Source organism: Saccoglossus kowalevskii, chromosome 20 (assembly GCF_978046115.1).
Source record: "Saccoglossus kowalevskii chromosome 20, keSacKowa6.1, whole genome shotgun sequence".
In the NCBI taxonomy this organism is placed as follows: domain Eukaryota; kingdom Metazoa; phylum Hemichordata; class Enteropneusta; family Harrimaniidae; genus Saccoglossus; species Saccoglossus kowalevskii.
The window spans coordinates 8,684,471-8,708,930 of NC_140660.1; the positions used below are offsets into that span (position 1 = coordinate 8,684,471).

Genomic DNA, 24,460 nt, shown 5'->3' on the forward strand with positions numbered 1-24,460 from the left:
TGAAGGTCATACTCAGTGAATAAGAATCGACTATTGTAACTTCAGGGGTGGCAACGTCTCTATTTAGAGGGACAACTATAAAAATGATGTTTTGTATGAGAATTAGTTTTCAAAATTGACAAGGCGACGGTTTTATCTTTGTGACAATAAATTCTGTCAACTGTCACTTTTCGCCAACAGACAAAATTTGAGGCAAATTTCAGTTTTACTCCAAAAAATGATTTTTTTTTTTCCGAAGGAAATGCTAACTATAAATGTGAATATTTTGTGAATTTGTGATAAAAAGAGGGAACTGGTGGTGAAAAGTTAAGGGCAAACTTTTATTTATGTAAATTGCAACTAAAAATGGATTGGAAAATAATGATTTTCTAAAGCATGTGGCAACTATAAACATGAATTTGTCGGCCACATTTTTATTTTACGCACTTCGTAGCCACCCACGAGGAGTCCAGTAAACTCGGGCACCGATTGGTCTGTCTGTAAGGTGTTAGATAGCCAATCAGGCACAACCTTGAAAGTAGCTTCAGATTGTCTATTGTTTGGTCACGTACTTCAGGTTTAATACATTTAATGCGTCTGATGGCCATAGCTTTTGCGTTTTTAGCATGTGTTGTTATCGTTGCTTGGGACTCAATTCTCGCGCGTGCGCAGGTGACGACCCTCCCACTTTAAAAGACTGCGTTCATTCCAGTGACTTACGCGAACTAATATATACATTTGAGTTTAAGGCCAGCGGTTGTTACGTCATGTCCTGTTTGATATCAATCTTTATGAACTGGATGCGGCTTATCGAGGTCGCGGCGGAAGCGCCCGAGCTTGCGTAAACCGCACGACCAAAGGCAGTAAAAACCGTATCCAGTCCAAAAAATGTTTTATTCGGGAGTGATAGTAACTTAAATGTGAAACATTAATTAGCTCAAAATATGTTGTTTTTCATTGCACACTTCAGTATGTAACCTAAACCTCGCACATTTTCTTTTTTTTTTTACAATTTTGGGTAGCAGTAAAGTGTGCCACATACGATAGAATGTGGAAATTAAATAATCTTAATCATAGAAAAATAAAATACGCGTCACCACATTTGTTTTCAATTATTTTCGCTCGGATGAGAGGCAACCATTTTTTTTTCATAAAAAATGTCATCGTGGAAAGCACTGTCTTCACCGACCCGTTACAACTTACCCGTCACGAGCGTGCTCGTCTTCACTAGACTGCACATCCACTCAATAATACGCAATACACGGTATCAATAAGGTAAGGTTGCAGGATTTAGCCACATAGACAGTCCGACCAACCATTTATTTGTACTCTACAAAAACGCCATAAAGAAACAACTTAAGTTCGCATTACTGAAAAGTTAGTAATAAACTTGAAGATGAAAATTAACTGAAACAAAATGCATATTCCCCCTTTGTTTGGCACACAGCCGCCCAGAAAAAAACAGAGATAAAAACCCCTTATTGAGGAAAAATACAGCTGGAAACCTGTACCCGTAGCCTTGCCATGTGTGCCAGAGGGTGGATTTCGGGTTTCATCCAATATGCTAAATTAGACTTAATAAATAAAATATATTTATGCACGACTGAACTGTGGCTAGTCCAGCATAGAATAATTGCTCACCGCAGACTTCTGCTTTTATACGTACAAATCACGTGATTAACATAAAGCCAACGATTGGCTGTTATCATCATGTGAAGACAATAGTTTCCCGCTATACTGGCGAACCGTGGGAAACTTTATGTCTTCACTAGACTGCACATCCACTCAATAATACGCAATACACGGTATTAATAAGGTAAGGTTGCAGGATTTAGCCACATAGAATAATAAAAGAACGGGAAAAGGGGAGCTTGTAACAGATTTACAATCCCAAATTCTTCGACACTGCCAAACGGCTGGTTAGCGAGTCCATCACATACCCATCCTTAGCTGACTCTGACCTCCAACGGCCATGGCGCTTCCAGCACCTATCACCAACCCCCGAATTGGCGGCAGCTGTAGCACCTCCCGATCGCAAGGAGTGCAACCCGAAGGACAAATTCGCCCCTCCAACCTCTTTAAGACGACGCACTATAGTTTCTCTAGCCCTGGTGTAACTGAGCTTTTTATTGTGTTTAACAAATGCACATTTAACTCCTGACCTAACCATGGGCCTAAACAAAAACAATGAATTACTCAAATCAATCGATGCTGCTTTTACGTATCTCCGTAACATCGACACTGGGCATGCTACCGAATCAATTGTTGCAACAACTACAGAATTGCCCTCACGATACTGGTCAGTTTTACTGCCAGTAATAACACTCTACCCACTTAATACAAAGCTTACGTAATAAGTCTGCAGATACTGGATCCTTTCTCACCCTATCCATACGTTGGTTACGCTTAGCTGTTTCAATAAGGCTGACTACAAAAGGATGAATCGTAGGATCAGGATGCCCACCTGTAACATGGGCCCACTTAATTGCATAAATACAACTCAAAATAACCCCGGCAGAGGCATTACTTTCTAAAAGGTGTGTGATGAATAAAGAAACATGAACAGCGTTCGCTGGCAATGCCAACTCATCCTTATCCTCGATAAAAGTCCGCCACTTTTGAAAGTAGAAAAACTACTTCTTCGTTGTATTGTCACTGCGGGCCATCAAAATATAACTGGGTAACTGTGAAGATAACCGGGTCAGCTCCGGATGCATTGTTGACGAGCTTGCACCAATTTCCCGTGTTACAGATGTGGATAAATTTAAACCTGCAAAAAAAACACAGTCAAATGAGTCTCAACTCATACCATTGCATCATGGTTTACATTGATTACTCAAAGTGTATACGTAGAGCTACCAAATCAAAATGTAGCGTCCCGCCACTAAAAATACCCATATGGCGCTTCGAACCATGTACCACATTAAAATGTGGAAGTACCTTACTGGCACGTACAAAATACGCGAAAATCGCCCCCACTGGGACAAATAATTGGCCAAAATGCAGCAGAGTGCCAACACGGTATCAGCAATGTACCAATAGCAGTATAATTTTCCATTTTCTTTATTACTTGTGTTACAAGCTTTGGAGGGGGAACCAGCCAGTTATTTTCACCTTTCCATGTTTGTGAAAATACATCAATAGCTTCAGTGCCTGGACACCACCACTTAGAATTAAACCTTACACGTTTCTTACTGAAGTTGGAAGCAAATCTATCAATAGAATGAGGACCCCACATGGAATCCAGTTCATTATATATACTTACATTGATACTCCAATCATCACTATCAATAGTTTTACTAAGCCTATCTGCTTTAATATTCTGCCCCCTTGGCACCCATTCCGGAACTACGTGCGACCCCATTTGTTCGCAAACGTCAGCAATACTCAATGCTACCTCTTGCAGCTCGGGTATCTTACTGCCGCCTTGCAGTATTCTAACCACATTCTGGTTATCTGTGCGCACCAGCACATTAAGCCCGACAAGGCCTGCACTGTTACCCAGTAACATGCGACGAACTGCCTCGAGTTCTCTCCACGTGGAGCTCTTGATGCTTTCAGCATCAGACCATCTACCAATGGTTTCATGTCCATCCAGGCCAACAATATATCCACCATAACCACTGGCAGATGCATCAGTATACATAATACTAGTACATTGTCTAACGTCAACTAGCGACTATTTCTATATTGTTCAACCAAAACCACAGCTCCCTTAATGCCAAATTGTCAATTTCAACCACAGAATTCCAACTAGCACGTTTTGCTAAACAAGCAAACAAAAATCGTGTGCGTAATCGCACAGTCGAGCCCACACCGGCATGCATAGAGACAATATGGCCAATAACTGCTGCCAGTGCTTTCGCGTTGCATGTACATTTCCCCGATAAACATGCATTAATAATCTCACACAATACACATTTCAGCCTCGTTACTCTGTCAGCGGATACATAAATCGTACCCTCCTTCATATCTAATTGATGACCTAACCAAGCTACTGTTAAGCTAGGCGACCATTTACACTTATCAGTTGCTAACAAAAATCCATATTTAACCAGATCCAAACGCACCTGCTTACTCACAATACAGGCCTTCCCGAGGCCAGGGGCGCCACATATGCCATCATCAAGAAACATGACAACTTTGATGCCTTGGGAGCGCCACCAGGCGACCATAACCTTACCAATTTTAGTGAATAGATACGGCGCCGTGGAAATACCAAAAGCCAGCACGGAAAATACAAAATATTTACTCACGCTACCAAACTTCCAAGAAAATCCAAGATACCGATGATGACCCTGATAAATCTCGATATGATGGTACGCAGATTTCAAGTCAAATGTGAATAAATAATCGTTACAGACAAATAACCTCCTTACTATTGAAATATCCTCACAACAGAATTTATACTTGAACAAATGCAAATTTATGTGCCTGCAGTCCAAAACCAGCCTGCGCTTACTGTCTCGATTACATGCTACTGTTAAAGGATTGATAACATGTGGAGGGAGTGAAACTTCCCTTATACAACCCTTACTGAGCAACTTGTTAATCTCATTCACTACAAACTCAGAATTATTAACTGCTGATTTATTGTTGGGCAAATTCGCTGTTGGCGGGGTTGTAATAAAGGGTAACCTGTACCCATTACTAATAACATCCAAAACATAGGAATTAGCACCTGTCAGCCTCCAAAATGTTATTGCACCCTTGAGCCTACCAACCGGAGAGACCAAATTATCTGATACATATTCTGACGTATCGGATACAGTGACGTACTCGCTATCAATAAACGAAGCTAAATTCGAACTCGGTGCACTAAAACCCCGACCTGAAAAACGGCCAACATCACTACAAAACACTGAACCAGATTGCACTGCATAATTACAGTATGGAATGTCACTTATCTTATTTGCGTGTCCTGCTATAATTCTCTGACCACCCCCTTGCGACTGAATCGATGTACACTCATTCCTCCAATGGCCCAATTTTCCGCATGCAAAACACGATCCCGGCTTCAGCGCACTGCCATTACTAGGTGTATTTGTACGGGATGAGATACCACGGTGTTGAGAGGCCTGTCCGTCTTGGTTTGATGCGCATGCGTTGTATGGATTGAACCGTTGACTGTACCAACTTTTCTTCCTTTTTTTCGACACTTGCTTCTTTTGCTTACGGCTGGCCCTCGAAACCGCTTTCCAAATTCGCTTTTCGTCATCGGAATCTTCAGCTAAATCATGCGCTTTGTACTCATCAACAACTTTCCACCCCAATTCCTCGCGATGTGCCAAACGGACAAACTTTTGTCTTTGAGCAAGTAGCGACATACCTTCAGCAATCAGTTTCTTAGCAGCGACCAGATGGACGTTGTCACTGGAAATGCTATCAAGCTCCTTCCCTGCTTCGGCTAACTCGTCAACTACTTTATCATTGAATTTGAATTGTTCCTCGCAAGATTTCTTTTGAAACGTAGGAAATTGAGACCATTTCAACTCCTTCCAAGATGCCCGCTGCTCCTGAGTGAAAACTTGCTGGGTTGCTGTGATATTTGTAGTTAAGTCATCCAAACGGGTGGACATCATTGCTTCCATATCTTTCAAAAGCTTGGCACTGCTTTCGCCAACTGACTTGGCAACCTGGTCTTGGATTAGCGCGGCAATATTCACGGTTTGTTGGGACGCCATGATAAAAAAATATATTTATGCACGACTGAACTGTGGCTAGTCCAGCATAGAATAATTGCTCACCGCAGACTTCTGCTTTTATACGTACAAATCACGTGATTAACATAAAGCCAACGATTGGCTGTTATCATCATATGAAGACAATAGTTTCCCGCTATACTGGCGAACCGCGGGAAACTTTATTTCATCAAGTCCTCTTGGTAGCCGGCCAATGAGAAGACGCGTAATGGATGTATGGGCCTGTATCCTCGGGGCAATCTCCTTCCCAGAGGCCTTTGCGCTTTACGCAATAGTTCCTCTGCCACATGCAGCCTTCAATTTTGTGATATATAGAAGATAATATTTGGTAATCGTAGTCCTAAATAAGTATTAAAAAATAAGGACTACGATTACCAAATATTATCTTCTATATTATCATATTTATCAGTCCGAGCAGCGTTTATTTATTTATAAACTACTACTTCAATTTTGTGGTCAATCACCTCACTACGCACGGCCATTTTTCCGCGGTTGTTTCATTTGAAACCGAATTACAAAAAGTGGGAAAAAACGAATGTGACATCCGAACTATTTATTAATGTCAGACTTCAGTAAACACGTAAATACGAACCATTTTATCGCGGACTATGTTTTGCAAGGTAATGTTACTGTAGTGAAATGGCGCACGTGATACACTAAAACTGGGGGGAAAACACGTTCTGTTAACGTATATAGTTGGGAAAGAAACATTAAAGACTAATTTCACTGAAAGAAGTTTCCTAACATTTCCGTTTATCTTGTATTCTGGTGAATATTTCAATACTATTTCTGGATTGAACGGGTTCGATTTTGCGCGTCTAACAGCCATAGAACACACAGGTTCTAGTAAGTTTATAAAGTTAGTCATTTATAATAGAAACTAATGCTTTGGCATGTAGAAAAGGATTGTACTTTTCTAACGCAAGTCATGTATATTTTAATCTAATTAATTGAACATTTTATTCGGAGTTAGGGCGTGAAACGTCTTATTAAAGTGATTAAAGTAACTTGTAAAGTAAAGTAAAGTGACTTACGCATAACTTTGTTCACCGACAGGGTCTTGTAGTTCGAACATACTAGTATTCGAATATGCAAATGAGTTCTATGCAAAGTTGCTTTGTGCAGTGATGATAAGTAATGCGTATCGAACTGTGCGGAGTTCGCCTCGGGGGCGGAGCTACGTCACAAGACGTTCCACGTTGCTAAGACGCGCACCACTGTACATACATTTATATGGGCTCTGGGCGAGCTGCTGTGTGAACGCCGGTCGAGCCGGTGAAAATTCGAGAAAACAACACAAACTCAACTTTGAAGTAATTCTGAACAACCAAATTTATATATGTTACACACGTAGGGCTAATGTTGTTACACTGTTCAGGGGAGTCACAACAACCATCCCAAAGTTCCGGTTTTTGCGAGTTTTTGGCCTTTGTTGTCACCGCGAGGGTTGCCAGGCGGGGAAAACTGATGTTTTCTCATATCAATATTTCCTGAAAACAATATATTGATTGAAAGCCCTTTTCACACTGGACATGGAATCGGCGTGAAAATATAAACACGGGGAGCTATTTTAGTAAAAATTAAATGAATAAAAAAAAGACAAATGTAGCCTGTTGGACATATGCAACAAAACAGTTTGCAGACAGTTTGAACGCTTATTGAATTTGTACACCCTATAAAAAACATCAAATCCTATTTCTCGTTCATATGAGTGTTTGCTTCTCATGATGATCCAACAATGACAAATTAAAAAATGCGTAATAAACCTATCCAGTAATTAAAAATATTTTTTTTTGCCTGACAGGTAAGCGTGAGTGGCGCGCTCGCCGGCCGAACGCCTTTGAAACACCGCTGAGGGTGCAAATCACGCGACCCCGTCAGGCTACACTATCGTCTGAATCGAACTAAAGGCAGCCATACTGTCACGTGGTTTAGGCTGTTTAGCCAATCGCTAGCTTCGACTAAACTTGTTGTACAAACTGAGCTGGTATTTATAATCAAAAGGTTAAGAAGCAATATGATAATCCTTTGTTACTGTGAATATTAGCGTTTTTGTTTTTTTTTGAAAACAAAAAAGTGCTTCAATCCGAGCAATGTGGGGCTCTCTCATTCAAGTACTATGTAAACTCCGTGTTTTGTCAAGAATTATTTATCTCCCACTGGCAGACTCCTAGTTGCTGTCAGAACAGAATGAATCATAAATTCCAGGTGTAACATTTGTAGGTATATTCAGACATCTATCCGGGCTACACACCTCATAGCAAACGATTTTATAGAGATATTCCATTTGAAATCGGAGGGGTAAGTATTTTTTTCTGAGGTGAGGCATTTGTTGTTATACTAAAATATCTGAATTACTTTGAATAAAGCTGGAAATTATGTCCCTTAAAATAATTAAACAAATTAGGCACCAATGTTTTTGTAAGATATTTACATCAATCAAGGACATTCGGTAGACTGCGTTCCCACTGTTGTTTCAATTCCAAAACTTGTTTGTATTCAAAATTAATTATCACAATGCATATTCATATTGACACAAACTATGACAAAGGGAATACTATTATATAACAAAGGGTAAGGTCAACAGAGTTCAACTATGTTTTTTTTAATGGAGGAATTCCTAAACATTGAGCTCCTTGTCCTCAACCACCCGATCACTTTACAGTGCTGATATTGTCTTTGTCGAAGGAAAATGTCATTGAACACTCACTAACACAAACATTTCAAAAAACAAATCTGGTTTTATTGAAATCTTCTAAATGAACTACAACACTCTACATTGTTGGAAGTATTCACATACCGTACCAGGCTGTCAGCTATCATACTTTATAACGTAAATACATAATGTACAAAACCCATTCACCGCCATATTGTTTTCCCGCCAAAATGATAGTACAAACTTTTGAAATATGTTGCAACCTTTCAGCAAGTTCATTGTTGATTTTGAACCCCACACACATAATTCGCATTTCTTTCAAATTTCAATGTAATATTTAAAGATTTCGGTCACACAGGATGATGTTTTGTCGATGGATTCAACGGCAGTAAAATGGATAAATCATAAGAAACCAAAAATAAACTCTGGAAGACATTTAACTAACTATAAAAAAACTGATACCATAATGACGTCATAGTTAAATTTTAACGACACCAAATACAGTGTCACACGATTTGTTATGAGTATTTCATTTATTTTAACAAATTTATAATATTCGTTTTTACTTTTTGATGAAATATTGTAATATTTATACTGAGGTGGGTTTAAATTTCTAAAGAGAATCTCGTGAACAAATCTCACTTTTCAGTATTGAATTGTGGGTAACGAAATAATCACTAATAGGTGATTTTCCGTACAATTGCGAGATCTCGCGAGATGCATGAAAGACGCGCGTCGAACGTCTGCTGTAAAAATCGAACGATTTGATTTTCAACTCGAATTTCTTTATTTCGTAGCTCACATGGACCGGCCGATCTTCGACAGAGGAATATTGCTTCCGAATACCCTTACTTAATCGAAATTACCTATCATCAAATGTGGACAGCACATTATTAAGCATGGAAATGTCCCCCAAAATACTTTCGCGTTTGTCGAATCCCACGCGATGTTTGACGCCACTACGACGCTATGGCCTTTGTTTGTCCTGTTTTTACGTTCGATTTCACGCATAACGCGTGATTCTCGCAGTGAACGGAAAATGGTCTATTCATTTTTGCACATACATTCTAGAAAAAAAATATGTATATTTCCTACCAACAATTATCTTAGTTTGAAAATTAGGAAATAAACTGCTTTTGGCTGATTTAATTGGCAAACTACATTATTTCTAAAGCTATTTCTCACAGTTCCCCTGTGCACCTGATATGCTGTTCGATTACGTCAGCAACTTTTAGGCTCGTTCCAACTTATTTCATGTCATATGACGTACTCGGACAAATGTGTCGTCTGGCAATTATTCATTGGTCAGCAACCTGTAGGCTCGTTCGCAACTTGTTTCGTGATTTACAATGCCATATGTCGTACTCGGACAAATATGTCGTCTGGCAATTATTCATTGCTGTATAACATATAATTAAGCGGGAGGGTCGTCACCTGCGCACACGCTTAAAAACGCAAAGGCTCAGGGGTAGACGCTTGTTTATAAGCTATGGCACCCTACGGCCAATTGACGTATGCGCAGGTGACGACTGCCCCGCTTTAATCTAACAATCCTAAAACAAATATCACATATTCTTATATTGGTAAATTCATTGAAAGTACACTATGTTTATCAAAATATTTAATAAAATGTGATTTTTTTTCTGGAAATTGTTATGTGTATCTTTGACAGCCTCACTCAATCAAATGTGGGGAAACCACCCTCCGTACAAGTTCATACAGCCCTCTTAACGACGGAGCGCTTCGTGTCGTAAAAGGGCGACATAAAAGTATTCACAGGTTCATTGTTCACTTTAAATGTAATTTTGAAGAGTTTCGCAAGGGATTCTGGGTACACACACCTCACAATTCTACGTCATTCAACGTCACGGAAGCGCGTTGTCGCTATAGTATCGCAAGGTAATCGTAACTAAGACAATTACATACAATTCATATAATTTATTAATTACGTTAATAAAGACAGTAATATATTCAAACAACAATTCCTGACAATTTCACTGTCGGTCTCACCCAGAAAATAAGTATTTCTAAGTGTTTGTATCGAAGGCTCTTTTGAGTAGAAATTTAATCGTCTGCCGATCTGTACGCCAGATTTGTGAATTCTGAACATAGGAACATTTAATCTATTTCACGGATGTATTATGGTGACGTCACCTACACACGCGCGCGAATTGAGTCCCAAGTGATGATAACAACACACGATAAAAACGAAAAGGCTCAAGGGTAGACGCTTGTTTGTAAACAATGACACGCTATGGCCATCTGACGCATGCGCAGGTGACGACACCCCCGCTTTAACTGAAAGGCTCGAGTGTGATGTCGTGGATATTTGTTATTTATTTTGATTACTTTTTTTAGGAAAACAATAAGAACCTTAATTGATTAGTTTGTAAACGATTTACAGCCGTTTTTACTGAATTTTTATTCTAACAAAATAATCCGGCTAAAAAATCTGTTTTTTTTTTGCACAAAACGTGTTTACCGCAAATATTTTAGTAATATCCTGTCTGCCTGAGTCAAAATTGCCTTGCAAAAAATAAAATAAAAACGTTTGCAACCTTTTTACGGAACATTTCTAGCAAAGAGGAGACCAAATTGTTGATTTTTCGAATGGTATCCTTGTAATATGTGTTCGTAAGCGATAGTTATTCATGATATGATACGTCATCGGGGGTTGTAGTCAGGTGACGTGTTTGTCCTTGTACGGCATCACATTATAGGCTCATCCGCCATATTGTTTATCGTAGTTCGTTGAAAAGACGTCTGTCATGAAAATAGTCATCATAGTATCAATTTAATAGAACACAAAGTTGTTGCTGGTGAAATATCGAGTTGAAGAACAGACGCATCCCAGAGATAAGTGTAGTTGCATGGTTTTGACCTGAGCCTGCAAGTTGATGGCGTACCTATCAAGTTCTCGTTTCTTGTAATTATTGCACTTTTTTCGCTTTCTTGTCCTTCCCCGGCACGGCGCCGTTCTCTTCTCGCGAGTCCCGTATACCGTCGCTCATCTGACCGCTGAGTAAGCGAGCCAGTAAGTCTAGAATCATCTGCAATACAAGAACACGACAGAATTCAGCAGACGACAATAATTGACAATATTCGGAAATGGCCGACGAGATCGCGCTGAGATTGAGAGCCACGTGACTTCCCCCATCTCAAATAGTTTTCCATTCTCCACCGTCATTATGCCCACTGTGTCCTTACTGTGTCCTTGGTCCGTGTAGCAAAGGTATTAGTAACATTGGGCGCGATGACGGTGAAGAATAGAACCTATATGGGGGGGGGGGGGCAAAAACAAGTCTCGTAGCTTTCTCACGAGATTTCAATGGCCATGTGCGTTATGTCTGTTATACTAAAATCTAGTTTATCGTGTCGGGTTTATTGTGGGTCCGATACAACGGATACGAAGCGTGCACAGTACACTGTTTATTTGCATGTAATTTACAACCGCGCTTGTGCTTTTATAACATTTTCTTTTAAGCTGTAAAATAAAAATGTACGTGGATTTGTTTTTATTTGAGAAAACACGATTTTATATTTTAAAATCTGTCAAAATCTCACTCATCAAACTCAAGTGTGGCACTCTAGAGGGCGCTATTTATAGGAATGGTGCCGTGATCGAACTTACCCAGAACCAATACAGGTTCATTGCCAACAGCATCCATAACATCACATTGAACGTGGTGACGAATGGCATGACGGGATGGAAGAATCGCCCGCCAGCATATAGCACTTTGAGCGGATACCAGTAAAGTCGCGTCAAAATCCTACAATAGATCAACAAGATTATTCCTATTGCACATATTAATCTTTTCACCGCCAGTTCCTTATTTTCATCACAAATTCACAAAATAGTCCCGTTTATAGTCTACACTTTGCTTCAGAAGGTTGGGACAAAAATTTTGTTGAGTAAAAACTGAAAATTGCCAAAAATTGTGTCTATTGGCTCCAAAATTAGGGTTCATTTCTAGAAATATTGAAGAATATAAACAAAAAAATGCAGAACAATTTTAGCGAGAAAGTCTGGTGGTGAAAAGGTTAAATGCATTGGTATTTGTTATTTTATTTGGAAATATAAATATGAAATAAATAACGACACACTACCCATTTTTTTATATAAATCACCACTATCAGAATCAGAGATTTTTATGACATACGATAATGTAAACCTCTATTTACAATTAAATTCTTTTTAACAAAAAGCATAAAAATTAACTAAATTCGATTAATTTGGATGGTAGTGATTTACAACAAAATAATGAATCCTCCCATGGCGTTATATTGGATTCGTAGATGGGATTGGACGAGATAGGGTGTTCGGCTTCGTCTCGTACGTTATCTCGACCATTCTCCTCATCCAATATGGCGCATGCAATGTTAAAATTGTTAAACTAGCTTGAACGCACGTGGTACCAGTTGACCAATGAGAACGCGCCGTTCCAAAGCATAGTATTTTATTGTACAACAATAATAGATTATTTCACAACAAAAATTTAAATATCTTGTCAAAATCACAGCAATGCTATTTTTTCTTGCCTTAATTCATTTAAAGCGGGAGGGTCGTCATCTGCGCACGCGCGGGAATTGAGTCCCAAGCGACGATAACAAAACAAGCTTAAAACGCAAAGGCTCATGGGTAGACGCTTGTTTGTAAACAATGACACGCTTTGGCCATCTGACGCATGCGCAGACGACGACTACCCCGCTTTAACATCCTCAGGAATCTTGTTAACATAACTCACCAGACAAAGATGAAAACAGCGAATGTAGCATTGGCGATGTATTCATTTAAATTGTAGACCTTTCCATTTCGTTGCTTTGTTCTTGTAATGATCTTTCCGGTCTCCAGTAAAACGTCGCACAGATCGTGACAGAATAAAACTAACACGCCGATTTTGTGATATCTGATTAAGAGACGAACAAAAAATCAATAGTACACACATATGTATTTATGAATATATAATTTATACCAGCCTTTGAAATTCAACCAACAGGCGAGGAAATGTAATTACTGCTCATGCTGGGTATATATCACCCAATTCGATAATTTGTTTTGATTTGAACTATTTCAATGCTAGCTTTAAAAATCATCATGAAACTAAAAAAAATAGGAATACTAGTATTGTAGCAAAAATACTTTCATTTATTGAACTGGACATTCTTCAGTCGTGTGTGTTACGTTTTCGTTGAATTACGGAAATGACGTAATTGTAAAACGTTCAAAATCAAACAATATGCGCAGACGAAATCGTTGCTATTAGGTCGTCCACTTTGTCGTTCTTGTTTTTCTGACTGGTTCGAACAATCATGAGTAATCAATAACGTGCGACGCCGTAACCTTTACGCCCTCTAGCGAAGTAAATGAGTGAAAAGAAGCCGTTCACAGCCTCGATTTCGATGTGGGCCGCTGTTTTCAATAAAACTAGAGGGCGTAATAGACCACTTTCCCGGAAGTCGAAGATAAAGCGTTTCTGCGCGTGCATACCGTCTTGGGGTGTAGCGTAAAGTTTGTGCATATATTGTGCTTCTGGGTGTACTAATAAACGTCACAAGATAAAAATCCGTTCTGTCGACTATCAGCAAACTGAGATATTTGTATTTTCTACCATAGTTTTGCCGCTAGAGGGCGTGAAAGCTACTTTGCTAGAGGGCGTAATTTATGAGAAAGGTGTATCAAACTTACCTAACTATGTACGAAAATGCAAGTAACATTATTGTTAATATATGATGTGCCATGACAAGATAAAAATCGCTTCTGATGACGTCAACGTAAATACTTGCATAGATGGAGTGCACATAGAAACCACACTGGTAGACGTAAATTATGTAAATATCCAAGGGTACTTCCATCCCATTGGACCAATCTGAATGAAGTAAACAAGAATATGCAAATGAGTATGTAAATATCCAAGGGTACTTCCATCACATTGGACCAATCTGTATGAAAGAAACACCAATATGCAAATGAATATGTAAATATCTAAGGGTACTTCCATCCCATTAAACCAATCTGTATGAAAGAAACACCAATATGCAAATGATATTTTAATATCTAAGGGTACTTCCATCCCATTGGCCCAATCTGAATGAAGCAAACAAGAATATGCAAATGAGTATGTAAATATCTAAAAAATACTTCCATTCCATTGGAACTTTCTGTATCCTTGCATGTAACTGACGCTCTCGAGTGTCGATGTACTTCTGTGAGATAAATGAGTGAAAGGACAGTTTAAAGGGCGGCAGTCGTATATGGGTCTCATATAAACAAAGATGGCGAAATTGGCTGTTGCACAGATCAACGAGTACAAACTGAGATGTTGCGAAGTTTTAATTAGGCATTTTTTTAGGTGATTAGTATCGAATGAGTCATCGGCGGTAATAAGAGCAAGTCGCGCCCAAGTCAAACCTCATACTTGTGATTTCCATTAGGAGAGCGCATTGGATTGTGGGAAAATCAATGTTTATCAACACAAATGCCGCACATGCGCAGTGCGACGACTACCGCCTTTATCGAAGATAACATTCTGTGGATTACGTCACCATTTCCCAGCCTCGTTCGAAAGTTGTCGTTACCGTCTCGTACATAGCCTCACCTTGCATCACGTGACTACTACTTCTTTCAATATTTCGCGCTACTTTTATACAACGTTCCTATAAATCGCGCCCTCTAGTGACAGAGTCATTATGTGACGTCGAAATGACGTCTATGGGTTAAGGCAATGTCTCTATCAATGGACATATACGAATCAAAACGATATCGAATCTTTAAATAAATGTTCTGTCACGTGGTACGGCGTTTTGGGAAGTTGTCTATTTATTTATATTATAGAAGCGTTTGGTCACTAGGGGGCGCAAATTTATAAGTACGATGCACCTGCAAAGTTGAAGTTGATATTTGAAGTTGATATTTGTGAGACTATCTTTAGTGATTGTACCACATCCGGTTATGGAGCAAATGGCGTAAAAATGTCAGATTTGATGGCGTTACAAAAATATAATCCGCGGCAAAAAAGTTTCAAACGTTGCTTAGCTCTGCATCATTTTGCCGAGCGACCCATCTCCAAATTTGCTGAAAGAGTGTCCTCGTAATGTTACGCTTACTTAAAGAAAGTTTACTTAATTAGAGTAGAAACCCACCAATCATATGCTTTTTTATAGAATTAGAATAATGAATAGACCAATAAGGAACCCTGTAACAAACCTGCAAAAATAGATGCCGGATCCTGGAATATGGTGTACTTTCCATTGAACAATAAATACGCAGTGTAGGACCAGGATATGGAATACCAGATACTTTTGTACATGCTCTCTGGCGTCTTAGCGGCACTGGTTGCGTCCGTCATTTTTAAGCTATCCAAAAACGGCTGTTGAAAAAAAATATACATTTTTAGCACAAAAGTGGGAAATTTTCCTTCATTGTCGTGTGGTCATCAAATGAAGTCATTACTCTCATCGAGGCTCTGAATAAAATTACTCGTGCGTAATTACCATGATAGTTTTTCCACACGCTTCCATTATCAAACAACATGTTATCAGAAAAAAACAAAAACGTTTTGGTGCCTCTAGCTAAAAATTGCAAACTTTTTTTAAGACATTTGTTTATTTGCAATCCGTTCATTGGCCGAGCCGCCTGTCGTCTGTCCGCCATTTTTGACGTTATAACTCACAGCACAGGACGTGATTGTTATGATAACCAATCACAATCTTGATTGAGTTTAACCGGAGATGTAATCACGATCGTGATTGGTTAATCACAATCATGATAGTCTATCGAATTTTTATCAATTATAAGGGTTACTCTTCTAGTGAAGAAACATTTCTAAATAAAAGTCAGTACTCCAAGCAGATCAAATAAATCAGAAATGTGTTGGTTATAAAAAAAACACAAAAAAAAACAAAAACAAAAAACATGTTGACTATAAAATGGTATCAGCGGCGATATGTTTCTGATAGATAATACCATCTATCCGACCATCTTCGTAAAATGCGGCAACTACAAGTACTTCTCCAAGAAAATTTCATTCACATATACATACATGGGATTGGACATTTTGTTGCCATGGTAGTGCAGTATAACTGGCGACCTTTACAGTTTAGATGTGATGCATTATGGGAATAAAATGCATGTTGGTTGTTTCGAAAGCTTTACAAACTTGTTGAATTGGATTTTGGGTTTTTTATCCAGTGAGAAATATTTGTAGGGAAGGTTATTTAGGTGTGAAGTGCATATATACACTTCTCTTTTGAAGGGGAGTTCACCTATGCCAGTGAATGTAGCAAAAACAGAGGTTCATCTAGAACACCCTCAGTGTGTAATCCGTGCAACCCGCCATTTTCTAATGTAAAAAATAGAACTCAGATTTGTGTGCAGGATCAACGTCACCATTTTGTAATAGTTACACCATGAACATCTTCTTTCATCGACCTCACTATTACACTGGTAACGTCCTTAGAGTTGCGCCCCCAGTTACGCTCAGTGGATTTCGTGGGTGTATACGTCGTTGCCAGGCTACACATCCATTCGGCGGGCAAGCAAATACTTACGGGGTTAAATATGTCACGCACTCCGTCTGCGTGTTTGCATATTCCCATGAGCCTCTAAATGACACGTGATCGTCCCACAGTGTTTGCTCACATTGTTTATATTTCAAAAATATTTGCTTTTTTTTTTACCCACTATGAAATATTTCTTCAGAGAAAAACTATCTAAAACAGTGGGAAAATATAAGTACCCATTTAAAAATAAATATGATTTCTTTTCACGATATAAAAGCTAATGTCGGGAATTAACTGAGCTTGGTAACAATTCTGACTGAGAATTAGCCAGCCAATTAGATTGATTTAATTTCAACCAATAGACAAGCTCGTCTCTTCTTAAGTTCGATCAATAAAGTTAGGCTGTTGCAGTCCATACGCGGTCTCATCTTCCTTTCCTGAGCCTACTTTTTTTAACAATTCCCACAATGGCAATTGAAAATGGCTCAAAATTGTTCATGAATTTTTTGACATATTTTTGAATAGTTCGTCGATTATATGTTGACCTATATTTTATAAGCAACAGAATATATTACAAGATTGCACCTGATTGGCTACGCAATCCTCACACGTAACAATCCGACCAATCAGAGAGCATACATTGATTAAGTATTTTAACGCCACAAAGTTATGGATACGTTTGTCCTTTATTTTTGCTTTTGTTTACTCATTTGTTTGTTCGAATCAAAAATCCTTTGAAAAATTATTCACATGACTTCATGTCTAATGACGTCATGTAAAACAAACCGTAGATCCAAAGCTCGAATCCCAGCGGATGAAAACCAAAACGAGGCCGATCCCAACCTTGAGTAGGTGGCAATCATTGGTCGCTGCGATCTCGTTGACAGTGAGAATTGCGAAGGCTGCGAAGCTTGTTTTTCCCATACTCCCCCGTCACCGTATCCACAGTTCGTCAGACCACAGTTCACTCTACATATACCCATGTATCGTAGTTTGTGTCAGTGACGGGATCCAAACTTTTAAAGAACAAAAAATGCAATTATATCAGTGCGTTTTCAATGACATATTATTTTTTATATTTTCAACGTATGTTTCTACCAGGATGCATTGCAATATGCCCAGAAAAAATGCGCAATAGACTCAAAATCCGAATTTGGTTATAAATCAGTCACTCCCCTCTTTATACTACTTGTCACGCGCTGCGTCACCACTGGTGGCGCTTCATTGTAACCACATTTATTTTTTACGTACATGTACATTTAACGCATTTCGATGTTATTCTTAGTCCGCCTCCCACAAATAAACCGCTTAAGCAAATCGCTTAAGTGACGTCACAAAACGAGATAATTTTGGCATGTTTACGATATTGTAAATAATATTTAAAAAAAAATAAAAATAACGAATACATTTCCGGTTGAGTTAGAATACAATGCGTTATGACTAAGAGTTGTGTGCAGGCTACTTTAAACACCAAAAATATAAATACGCAAGGCGAGTACAAATTTCTAAAATCTCCGACTCAGAGTCCGACTTAAAGAACGGAGAATGGGGGTCGCCAATGTGTCCATGTACGTGTGCGATTTGATGGGAAAGATGATATGAGAAGTGATTTTTAGGAGAAAAATTGAACAAAAATACAGCTTGGCGTCGGAATGGGCAATATTGGTTTATGATGAATATGCGACTTAATACTGCGGGTGTGGTCTTGTTTGACAGATTACTGGTTGGTAAATGCCGTAAAGTGTATTCTTCATAATAGTGGCCGGTACTGCTGAATTTGTAACCAACATTAATGTTGAGATACCACCAAACATCTCCTACATTGCTTTGACGGCCGCCCAAATCTCGCTGCTCTCACGCTTGCATCGAGAGACTTGTTTTCGTCCCTTCGAATAGTGTTCCATTTTTTGACGTCATCACATCTACTGTTTCTCTGATAATAGAAAACATAGTACTGTGAAATTCCTTATTTTAGCTGGAAGTAATTTTCGCTGAAAAAAATTTGGGGTGTTTTGTAAGGAATTTAATTTCACTGATTTTTGTCAAGTTGAATGTAAAATATAGGAAAAAACGGTATATTTGCTGGATTTTATTTCCACTGAATCATTCCTTCAGCAAAAATAGCGAATAATTCAAAGCGAATTAAATAAAGTATTCTACTGTGTTTGAAACAGGAGACGCGGCAATGGCGGAGAGTAGAACACTCGCTGGTAGCAGAATCAAGTCGCGTGATTTCTCGCTCCTAACGAGATCTCGGCGATCATTCTCGAATAAGGTCATTTGCGGATAATATTTTGCATGGTTTGGTTTGTATGGTTAGCAGGAAATACCGTGTTGAAAAGTAAACTGCCCTGTATTGCGTGCGTGACTCGAGCCGACTCTTGAGTACGGCATCCATCGCCTTGTTAAACATCACGGCGCGTCTTCCCTTCGGCCACTTTGTCATGTATTGAGTGTTAGAAACAACGTAGATATGTTGTACTAAAAGAAGAATTGAAAGGGACACTGCTAATAAACTTGCCTCCCACGTCACAACCTGTGTTACTTCCTGCTACGCACTATGAAATGTAATACTGTAAAATACTTTATTTTCGCTTGGAATTAATTTTCGCTATTTCCGCTGAAGGAATGAATCGGTGAAAATAAAATCCAGCGAATATACCTTTTCTCCTATATTTTACATTCAACATTACATATTTTACATTAGTAAAAATAAATTCCATACAAAACACCGAAAAAGTCTTTTCAGTGAAAATTAATTCCAGCTAAAATAAAGTATTCTACAGTACGGTAATATTGAACAACGCTGGTGGATTTGAATCGGCCATCTTCGTAAAATGCGACAACTATTTCTCCAAACAAATTTAATTTTGTTGACATGGTAGTGCAGTATAACTGGCGACTTTTACAGTTTAGATGTGATGCATTATGGGAATAAAATGACAAATTGTTTGCATGTTGGTTGTTTCGAAAACTTTACAAACTTGTTCAATAGGTGATTTTCCGTACCATTGCGAGATCTCGCGAGATGCATGAAAGACGCGCGTCGAACGTCTGACGCAAAAATCGAACGATTTGATTTTGAACTCGAATTTCCTTATTTCGTAGCTCACACCGACCGGCCGATCTTCGACAGAGGAATATTGCTTCCGAATACCCTCACTTAATCGAAATTGTCTATCATCAAATGTATACAGCAAATTATTGACATGGAAATGTCCCCCAAAATACTTTCGCGTTTGTCGAATCCCACGCGATGTTTGACGCCACTACGACGCTATGACCTTTGTTTGTCCTGTTTTTATGTTCGATTTCACGCATAACGCGTGATTCTCGCAGTGTACGGAAAATGGTCTATTGAACTTTGGGTTTTTTATCCAGTGAGAAATATTTGTAGGGAAGGTTACTTAGGTGTGGAGTGCATATATACACTTCTCCTTTCGAAGGGGAGTTCACCTATGCTAGTGAATACAGCAAAAACAGGGGTTCATCTCATCTAGAAGCGTCTTTCTGATTTCACTTCGGGGCAGAAAATTTACATAACCAAACCATTCTTTACATACTGTAAAATGATGGCTACTAATTACTAGCAATCGTTGTAACCATTTATTTTTACTGACATTTAATTTCTTTATTTTGATATTTTGAGCATTTTCACCGAATTTTCACGAATTCACGAAGGGAAGCAATAAGATCTATTCTACTTGGATTTAAATTTAGTGAATTTCATTTACTGTGGAATATATTATTTTCGCTGAAAAGGCTTTTTGGGCGTTTTGTATGGAATTTATTTTCACTGATTTTTGATGAGTGTAATGTGAAATATAAGAAAAAAATTATATTCGCTGGATTTTATTTTCCCCGGAATCATCTTTTCACCGAAAATGGCGAAAATAAATTCCAAACGAAAATAAAGTATTCTACAGTATCAGCGAAAATAGAGATTAGCGAATAACTAATGCTATTACCTTATTGTGTTTTCAGATGACGACAACAAATGACCAATGAATTGGTGTTTCGTAAATTAAAACTTTTTTTTTATTTAAAACAATACAGGGATAACCAAGTTGACTCGATCATGTTGTTACACACTACTTCTATGTGTACCAGTGTTTACGTTGTCGTGTATGGGCAACCGGGGATGTTACCAAACTGGGTTGTCTGAAACCCGCATGACGCGTCGTGGGCTGTCGTCACCCGTATAGTAACAACGCGTCACCTGCGATCTGGCCATTCAGGACGGGTGAAGGTGTCAAAACTTACAATCGTGTTTATTAGGCGATTGTCAGGGCGTGAACGACGCCTTTAAAGAGGGGAGTCGTCGCCTACGCATGCGTCAGATGGCCATAGCGTGTAATTGTTTACAAACAAGCGTCTCTTCCACGAGCCTTTGCGTTGACGGTGACGGTGACGACTCTCCCGCTTTAAATGATATTCGTGGGTTGAATATTCTCATGATTATACGTCAGCGTCACGTTATCTAGAGTCATAATACTGAAATGAATTATAGTCTGTTCATTAATATTAACACTAGGTCAAAGGTAACATTACCATCCAAACAAAGAAATGCGCATGCGTGATGCGTAGTAGTTGCATGTAAATGCTAATACAGTCGAATTATTTTAACTGGAATTAATTTTCACTGAAGGACATTTTGACTGTTTCGTTTAAAGTCCAATTTAACTGATTTTTGACTAGTTGAATGTAAAATATAGAAACAAAAAGGTATTTTCATCAACTTAAATTACAGTGTGCCGTAACGTTAACTTTTTCACTACCCACAGGACTGGTAACCACCAAACTTTCCCGCCCAAATTTTTCTGCGCTCTTTTCTAATATTCTTCAATATTTTTTGGGAATGAACCCTAATTTTGAAGCAAACAGACAAAATTGTAGAAAATTTCAGGTTTTAATCAGACAAATTTAGCTATTTTTGTCTGAAGGAAAGTGCAGACTATAAACAGGACTATTTTGTGAATTTGTGATGAAGTGAGGACTGGTGGTGAAAAGGTTGACGTTATTTTCATAATCGAGCTTAAAATTTAATATTCTGAAATTTGACGCATTTTCATTCATTTGATATTCATTAATTTCATCAAATTGTACATTTTCTAGTGGTTTTAATATCAAGTTCACTGACTTGTGAAATTAAAACTAAGCGATTAATTAGAATATTTTCCGTTCACTGCGAGATCCCGCGTTATGCGTGAAATCGAAATTGGTCACAGCGTCACGGCGACGTGAACAATTATTTCCTTAATGAAAGAGTTTTAACGCTAAACATTTTTAATATTTGATGATGATAAATTTTGGTAAATAATATTATCACAATACTATATTCCTTTCTGAAAGATCGGCATTTCGATATTAAACTATAAAATAATTTGAAAGAAGTTAGGAATCAAATTCGATTTTTGCGGCAAATGTTCGGTCCGCTGCTTTCTCGCAATACGCGAGATCTTGCAAAACGAGATCTAGCAAACACGCATTGGAATATTATCTATCCCATGCAGAACATCGTTGTAAGATGCACCCAGCGTACAGGTAGTACACTAAATGATATACTCAGTGAACCACGTTTTAGCGAGGTTACGGGTTCACTGGGCAGCTGCCAAGCGCGCGAGGGCGGAGGGGGGGGGGGTGTCAATCGACGTTTTCGTCCAGCTGGAATTATGCTGTTTATCATTGGGGCAGATATTCTACTGTACCAGCTTCAGTTTTTTGTCAGCCCAGTCGTGGCACTTTTATTGTTAGTATGTTGTAATTCCTCGACGAACGAGTCTGCAGATTCTCCCGCGTTGCCACGGAATTTCACATGATCGCTACGGCTGAACCAGACTAGCATTCACGTTACCTGTGGAAGTTTTACGAAATGTCCTTTCATACGCACACGCTGAGGCCGAGTTGTACAAAGTATAATTTCTAACAAGTTCGTACATTTGTAATATATTTCTGAGGGAGGGCACATATTAAGTTTGCGTGTCTATTCAACTTGGGAAAACTGAGGCCAACTACATCTTGAGCGACTGCTTACTAAAATCGACCACACCCTTTCTTTCGCAAGCACGCTCAGTTGTATGGAATCCGGGAGACACGTTTTTGCAACTCGTCTACAGAGACGCATTTTGAAATAATGGTACGTACTATTAAATTAAAAATCATTTGCGACCTGTTGTGTAAATAACTTGGTTATTTTTTTAACTATGTTTGTTCCAAAGTTTCATACAATAACGGGGAACCATAACACAAAATAACGATTATGGGTAACCGAAAAAACACGCCCAATGAAATAACAAGATCATTGCGCATGCTCTGTGAATTAATGGTCCGTATATATGTGTGTTTCATGTATTTAAATTAAATATGCGTACTAAGACGACCGGCATTTTTCACATCAGTATCCACCCCAACTCCATGTGTGTGCTAAAGAATAAACTAAACCGAATATTTTAAAATAAATATTCAAAATTATCCGCTGTAATAATTTGAACTCTAAAATTTTTTACATAGTTGAATCATATCGAAACAAACATTGCGTTGAATAGACTGGGAGCAGTGGTCGGACCAGTGTTTCTGATGGTGGGTAGGATTGAACCAGAAATATAACACCTGCAATAGAAAAAAATAACCCCCCAATGAGAGTGACATGATCTACATCAGTACAAATCTAGTAAATAATCTAGTAAACCCTAAAATGAAAAATAATCGGCCTCAGTAAATTCCAATGGCCCACCTTCACTAAGACGTTACCGCAATGATATGCGATGATGACGTGTTGTGACGATACAGACCGGTGATAACGGAACCGATGAAATCGCTTGATTTACGATGTGTACATTCTATTTGCAATAACACGCTACAAATGTTGACGCCCTACAAGTTTGGGCGTTCTTGCAGCCGTCCCGTATGCACGTGTTTCGATGACCTTGTATACACACGGTACGCCGGGTTAAGGGTTGAATCACAAACAACCACCGTTGTTAAGGGTTGAATCACGCTGCTTGCCCTCACCGAGATCACAAATGTGACGAAGGTTGTATAAATAGAATATATCTCGGGATCGGGTCGCGTGAAATAGAGGTTGCCCCTTACGAGTAATTAAAATTAGAATGTTATGAACGGATTCTTTGAAGAATGAATGAGTGAATGAATGAATGAAAGATTGGTGAACCACCAACCTGAAAGAGGTAGTACGTCAGCGCTGTCCTCAGCCACGTCCACAGCACAGCGAACAAGAAGACGATGAAAACATCGAACCAGGTGAAGTGGCAATATTTCGAGAACTGTTCGAAATAATCGAAATCGGTTGGAGTTTTCCAGATGACCGACCACTGCATTGGTATCACGGACGTCAACATCTCGTAGTAACCTGGCATGGGTAGAATCACCGAGTCCTGGTCGCCCATTTTCGACGCGATCAGGATCTTGTCATCCATTTTTTTCAGACTTTGTCCGTGGGTGCTCTAGTAGATATGATGGTAGCAGACTTAGTTACAGGGTTGGTCCTATTTCGGGTGTAGGGGGGCTTGCTAAGTCATGGAGGGGGGATTCACGATATACCTTATCCTGGGTTCACGAACAATTATGTAAATTTCTGGTATGCATGTATGGTACCAATTCAATG

At 38.8% G+C, this 24,460-nt stretch overlaps 1 protein-coding gene across 2 annotated transcripts; it reads right to left on the bottom strand.

Annotated features, from left to right (window-relative positions):
* Nucleotides 1-8,402: 8,402 nt before the first annotated feature.
* On the bottom strand, nt 8,403-24,304 carry LOC100378441 (ceramide synthase 1-like). Of its 2 annotated transcripts, none has more exons than XM_006822740.3 (6): nt 24,015-24,304; nt 15,542-15,704; nt 14,024-14,204; nt 13,083-13,244; nt 11,969-12,107; nt 8,403-11,387 (listed from the first exon to the last, which is right to left on the bottom strand). In XM_006822740.3, exons 1-6 carry the CDS (start codon nt 24,270-24,272, stop codon nt 11,268-11,270), a joined length of 1,023 nt encoding a protein of 340 aa, XP_006822803.1. In that variant the 5' UTR covers nt 24,273-24,304; the 3' UTR covers nt 8,403-11,267. The 2 variants fall into 2 exon arrangements, with proteins under 2 accessions (XP_006822803.1, XP_085350412.1); XM_085494286.1 differs by lacking the exon at nt 24,015-24,304 and adding an exon at nt 16,377-16,451.
* Between the last annotated feature and the right edge of the window lie 156 nt (nt 24,305-24,460).

Coding starts and splice junctions, on each gene's coding strand:
- LOC100378441 (XM_006822740.3), bottom strand. CDS start 24,272: ATGGATGACAAGATCCTGATCGCGTCGAAAATGGGCGACCAGGACTCG. Junction 15,705..24,014: donor TGACGTACTACCTCTTTCAG/GTTGGTGGTTCA, acceptor TTTTTTCAACAG/CCGTTTTTGGATAGCTTAAA. Junction 12,108..13,082: donor GCTGTTTTCATCTTTGTCTG/GTGAGTTATGTT, acceptor GATCTATTGTAG/GATTTTGACGCGACTTTACT.